The following is a 5,921-nucleotide window of genomic DNA, read 5'->3' as shown; positions in this document are numbered from 1 at the left end:
TCATGTTTGTCTTTTTGTGACTGGGTTACCTCACTCAGGATGGTTTCTTCTTCCATTTGCCTGTGAATTTCAAGATTCCATTGCTTTTTTCCGCAGAATAGTACTCCATTGTGTAAATGTACCACATTTTCTCTATCCACTCTTTTTAAGAAATATTGCTTGGGTTCTGATAATCCTTTTAAAATGCCCATCTAGCATTCACTAGATTATAGATGAAATACAAGAATAAAGATATCTTGGGCTGGGCAACGGCACATGCCTTTAATCCTAGCACTCGGGAGGCAGAGGCAGGTGCCAGGACAGGCTCCAAAGCACTACAGAGAAACCCTGTCTCGAAAAACCAAAAAAAAAAAAAAAAAATATATATATATATATATATATATATATATATATATATATATCTTTCCGATTTGAAAATACGACAAAACATGGTATGGAAGACACAGAAATGAGTAATTTCAACACATGCTTAATTATATGACTACTGACACTAATGGACACTTAGTGTGTAGTGTTTTGGATTATGGGAGGCCTCAACTGAATCAAGCCTCATGTGATTAAATACTATGGTTCATACAAGACTTTCCCTCTGAAGAGGATAGAGTATATCAAAGTATAACACATCGCCTTTAGACATTATAAGGCTGTGTTTTGGCAGTACAAACTAGATCAGGTCAGTTATTGTAATACTCATCCCTCAGCAGTTTTAGCACCATCTCAATGCATTCATTTTTCATTTATTTCAGTTACTCTACTTAAACCGTAGGAATGAGTTTAAGTTCTATTTTCATTCTTGTGTCAATGCAGGTGGGGACCTTTGAGACAGGTCTTCAACTGAATTGTGATTCAGACACAGGTAAGCTGGCTGTCCCATGAGCTTGAGGGATGTACATTACTGTTAAAGGCAGGAATTTCCACATGGGCTTTCAAGTGGATTCTGGGGAATCTCAACCCAGGTTCTCAGCATTGCATGCCAAGTATTATCCTGATGATTTCTTATACCAGCCCACATATTTTTTCCTTGATCATCACAAGAAGTGGTTTTGAATACCTATATTGAAGTTTAAGGAAACTGAGGAAGGGCCCTTGCTAACATAAATTTGGCCTGGATTTTGGGCCTTTGTGCAAAGTCCACATCCTTTCTTTGGGTATTCTGCTACAAACCTCAGGTTATCACACTATCCCAACTTCAGAGTGACCATTATGGAAGCAACAGAAGCTTGTCTTGAAAACATATCCTGGGGTTTGACCAAACACCTATGGTCTAGAGTCTGAGGAATATCTGCAAAAGATCTGTTAACTTGCATCTAGGGAAATACATTTTTTCTAAAGTCAACTTAAAAATTTTCCATTAAAATTTTTCTGTAGTGCAAATTATACTAACCATAAGCCTACATGAGATTACTAATGGTAAGCCAAGGCTTATCCCTCTCACATTTATTTCAGAGAAGAGGCATTAAATATGTCACTGGTTTATTTACAATTTTATTTAGTAATAAGAGTTCAAGAGTTTAATCCAATTTTCAGATCACATCTCTTAATCTTCATTCTGAAAAACAAAAACAAAATCAATGGCATAAGAAGCCCATATTACCTGCCAGAAGTCACAGTAGTTTCATATCTTCTATGAGTTTGATACATCAGAAAGCGTTTACAGTATCATGAGTTTATCATACTGATTTGCTTCATCACATGTATCAAAATCTTGTATGAATTATGCCGACAAACCATGATGCATATGGAAGAAATCTTCAAGCTACCAGTATGCAACATTTACAGAGATGTAGTAACAATGTATTTCCTTAAGGCAGTATTTAATACCATAGCAGGTATCATAGATTGATAAACTAAACACTAGAGCATTTCTTTCTTGGGAGTTTCACATAATATATACCACATGCCTACGTGCAAGTAAGCAGGCAGTGGGGACACAAGCCTTTAACCCTTGACTCAGGGAGGCAGAGGCAGTTGGGTATCCGTGAGTGTTAGCCCAGCCTGGTCTACAGAGTTCCACAACAGCCAGACCTGCACAGAGAAACCCTGTCTGGAAAAATCCCAAGAATGAAAAAAAGATCCCTCACAAAAGGAACCTAAGTCTGAAGCCTGTAGCTTAGAGGCCACATGCACTCTGGGATAGCTAGAAATCAGTCGTTCTCAGCCTTTCTAATACAGTTCCTTATGCTGTGATGACCCCCCATAAAATTATTTTCATTGCTAAGTCATAACTCTAATTTTGCTACTGTTCTGAATCATAATTTAAGTATCCATGTTTTCTGATGGTCTTAGATGACCCCTTCAAAAGGATCGTTAGACTCCAAAAGGGGTCATGACCCACAGATTAAGGACTGATGATATAAATGCAGTCCAAAAGAAAATTTAAAAGCAAATCTATTTTGTGTTTCGTTTTTTTGCAGTTTAGCAACTAAATTGTGGAGTTCCTTGTGAACTTTGCAAATGATGATGCCATCTTAGTGTTAATAGGCTATATGCCCCCAGTGTGTTTGCAAGAGTCAATTATTTTAGTTCAAGACACAAGAGTGATTTATAAAGTATGAAATTCACAACAAAATTACCCTACGTGGGATACGAGGCTAATGTATCCTATGGAATTTTAGCAAAGTTATTATTTGTGTCTTCAATGGGGCTTTAATACGACTCATCTTACGGGTTGCTGGGGAGTCTGTCCTCAACATCAGTTAAAGTGGTACCCCATAAACACCGACCTTCATCTATAAAGACAACATAGGGTTGGCAGACTTGTCTTTCCCAATATCACATACTTACCTTCAGGAACCAGCACACAAGGATTTATTGTGTCCTGAGGGAGTACACAGGGTACACAATAGAAATTACTATTTAGGAAAACCAGAAACCCAATTACCTGTTAAAGGGGTGAATTGAATATCCTCACTTTTTGAGTAGCTGGTGCCTTACTATGAAGAAGGGAGCGGCAAATCCAGATCCAAAGTACACAGTCATCATAGCCAGCAACCGCCACTTGTTTTCCACTGAAAACGGCAAATTCTGTTGGGAAAGCGGAAAAAGTGTCAAGAACAGTCCCTCAAAGAATCCGATCTTACCGAATAAAAGGGACAGGGGCAACTGTACACACATGCATTTTACAATTAGGTGCATTCGACAGAACATGATATAAACACCTAGGTTTTCGGAATACCAGTCAGCAAGTGTAAAAAAAAAGGAAACAAAACGATCAAGTCTTGCATACTGGATAAAATACCCTGCAAAGCAGTTACTTCACAAACAAACACACCAGTGTAGCTCAGTGTTAGTAGACATCCTCCTTCACGGAGCTCACGGCAGTGTCCTCCACCGTGCGGAGCTCGGGCTGCTCCCGGGCAGCCTCCCTCGCCCCTCACCCTGCGCTCGCCTCGGCGGCGGAGCTAACACTCGGCGTGGTCACACGGGGGCTGCTCCGGGGCTCGGGCGGCGATGTGCGGGTGTGGTCGGCTGACCCGCAGCCCCAGGCTCGCGTCCTCTCTGCTCCCGATGACCTTCACGGGCCGCGCGACGCCGCCCGGCTCCACCCTGGGCGGCCCCGGCGCCCCGGCCTTGCGGCTCCGGGCGGGAGCGGCTGTCGGCCGAGGCCTGGATCCCGGCGGAGCTCGGGAAGCGGGGACAGCGCGAACTCCCGAGCCCCGGAGCGGCCGCCACCCCCCCCCCAACTACAGGCCCTCGGGTGAGCTGGTGGCGCCAGGCCGCCCTCTCCCTACGCAGCGGGCACTCGCTCACCTTCCCCGGGCCCTCCTCGTAGTGGCTGCGACGGACCACGGAGGTGGTGAACCTCCGGACACTCTGGCCCAGCATGGCGCCGCGGGGGCTGGCGAGGGCCGCAGGGCTGCCAGGCGGGAGAAACGGCCGCGCTTCCTCACGACCTTGTCACAGCAGCGGGGACCGAAAGGGAAGACGGGAACCACCGCGGGGACTCTCGGGAGCGCAGCCCGCGGGCGACCTCTGAGGATTGTGGGCTTTGTAGTTCAGATCGTACCCGGAAGCATAGCGGTTCCGGAGGATTGTGGGAAATGTAGTTTGGCTCTGGGACCCCAGAATCAAATGAAATCTTACCAACAGTGATTCAGGTTCTGGAGCTGAGTCCAGATCTAGGATTCTTGGGGTTTGTTTCCAGAAAGAATTCATTGAGGCAGCTGAAGCTATTTAACGGTGTTTGTGGAACAAGAAAATAAAACTTCTTTTCCTGTGAGTACGTCACATGTTTTTCGCGGCAGTACTTAGCCCACACTGAAGGCAGTGTGGTCCTGTCAGAGGGTACACAAACACGTGAACACACAACGTGTAGCACGAGGGATGCCATGGATAAAACTTATTTGAAATGCTGAGATGGATTCTTGAAGATGCAAACTGGACATAAAGGAACACAGAGACCAGATAAAACTCCTATCCGCAGCATGAGTAGATAGATAGTGGAAGACATACCCTCTGACGTCTGGATCTTTCCTGGATTACAGATTGGTGTATCCCTGCTAAACATAACAGTGTCATGTAGCATCAACATTGGACAATGCCATTAGACACTGATAGATTTTTTAAAACAGAGGTGGGAGCACTGTATATATTCCTAAATACACAAATATAACTTTCTCAGTCTGTATAATGTTGCTCATGTATGTGAAAATACCAAATGAAGAAAAGAAACAATGAATTTGAAGGGGTTCAAGGCACCATACATAGCAGGCATTGAGAGGAGAGAAAAAGGAAAGGGAAAATGATGCAATTATAATATCAAAAATAGGAAAAGATAAATTTTAAAGATCTAAATATATTTCATATTTGATGATAAAATTTCACTGGAAGTGCCCTCTATGCATAGTGAACTATATCCTAGGGAGTGTGTAAACATTTTACATTTGAAAGACCCCCAGAGTGGGAAGACCCCCACTCAAGTCTCGAGATAAGCCTACATCCCAATAATTCAAGAGAGACTGTTCTTGCTGCAAGCACACGAGGTTTATTCGGGGAACCAGTGCACTGGGGCCAAGCTCATAACCCTCGCAGGGGCAGAGGAGTTCAACCCTTAGTAGCTGCAGTTGGGCTTTTTTTTTAAGGGAAAAACTGAATGGGGGAGTTAGGCAAACATCATCATAAACATAAAGGATGAGGAAGTTAAATGATAGCTTATGTCTTAACAGGAAGGTTATCTCAAGCAAGCATTATTTGGGCATTGTACAGTTAAACATTGAGCAGGAATGTGGTGAGCTAGTTCCTGGAAGAGGGAGGGTTATCTTTTAAGTTTATCTTGAGGTATCCAGTTTTTCAGGAGAGTGCAGAAGGGCAAGTCACTCTGTGATTGGCTAGTCACTAGGGATCTAAAAATGTTGAGTTGGGATCTCTCACATTCAAGCAACTAAGTCTCAGCAAGTAACAGGTGTTAAACAAATCACAGCGTCAAACTTTGTCATCTAGCTTTCTGTCAGTCTGCCTGTCTGTCTATCTATCATCTATCTATCTATCTATCTATCTATCTATCTATCTCAATCATCTTTCTATTTATCTGTCATCCACATATCTGTGGATCTCTTTGTTAAAAACATCTGGAAATTCTATGAAGAGGTGAATGCTATCCACTTAGTCTAGATGGACTCCCTGTGAGTATTGTCACTAAAAGAGCATGGCAGATGTAATTGTACCAATGTCTTATATATATATATATATATATATATATATATATATATATATAGGATAGATTTCTATCCTACACTTTTGTAGTGTGTGTGTGTGAGAGGGTGTACATATGTGGGTGTGCATGCTGCTTCAATATATGGTATATCGCTTCATTTTATTTGAGAATACATAGAACACAAACCTGTGGTGTAGTGAGCCCATTCTGGATCTCTTTTAGTATGAAATGCTCCTAATTCTATGATATTTTTCATACATAATTTTTG

General features: G+C 42.6%; 1 protein-coding gene and 1 non-coding gene across 2 annotated transcripts; both read right to left on the bottom strand.

Annotated features, from left to right (window-relative positions):
• Positions 1-1,469: 1,469 nt before the first annotated feature.
• LOC101834067 (cytochrome c oxidase subunit 7C, mitochondrial) lies at positions 1,470-3,940 on the bottom strand. The gene is made up of 3 exons (XM_005065682.4): positions 3,751-3,940; positions 2,882-3,024; positions 1,470-1,549 (listed from the first exon to the last, which is right to left on the bottom strand). The coding sequence occupies exons 1-2, from the start codon at positions 3,823-3,825 to the stop codon at positions 2,908-2,910; spliced, it is 192 nt and encodes a 63-aa protein (XP_005065739.1). The 5' UTR covers positions 3,826-3,940; the 3' UTR covers positions 1,470-1,549; positions 2,882-2,907.
• LOC121133231 lies at positions 1,637-1,698 on the bottom strand. The gene has a single exon (XR_005870023.1). It is a non-coding gene; the product is annotated as a small nucleolar RNA Z39 (small nucleolar RNA).
• Positions 3,941-5,921: the final 1,981 nt, after the last annotated feature.

This window comes from Mesocricetus auratus, unplaced genomic scaffold, assembly GCF_017639785.1.
Source record: "Mesocricetus auratus isolate SY011 unplaced genomic scaffold, BCM_Maur_2.0 Super-Scaffold_100020, whole genome shotgun sequence".
In the NCBI taxonomy this organism is placed as follows: domain Eukaryota; kingdom Metazoa; phylum Chordata; class Mammalia; order Rodentia; family Cricetidae; genus Mesocricetus; species Mesocricetus auratus.
Note: the sequence above shows the minus strand (reverse complement) of the source record. Positions and strands in the feature narration are given on the sequence as shown.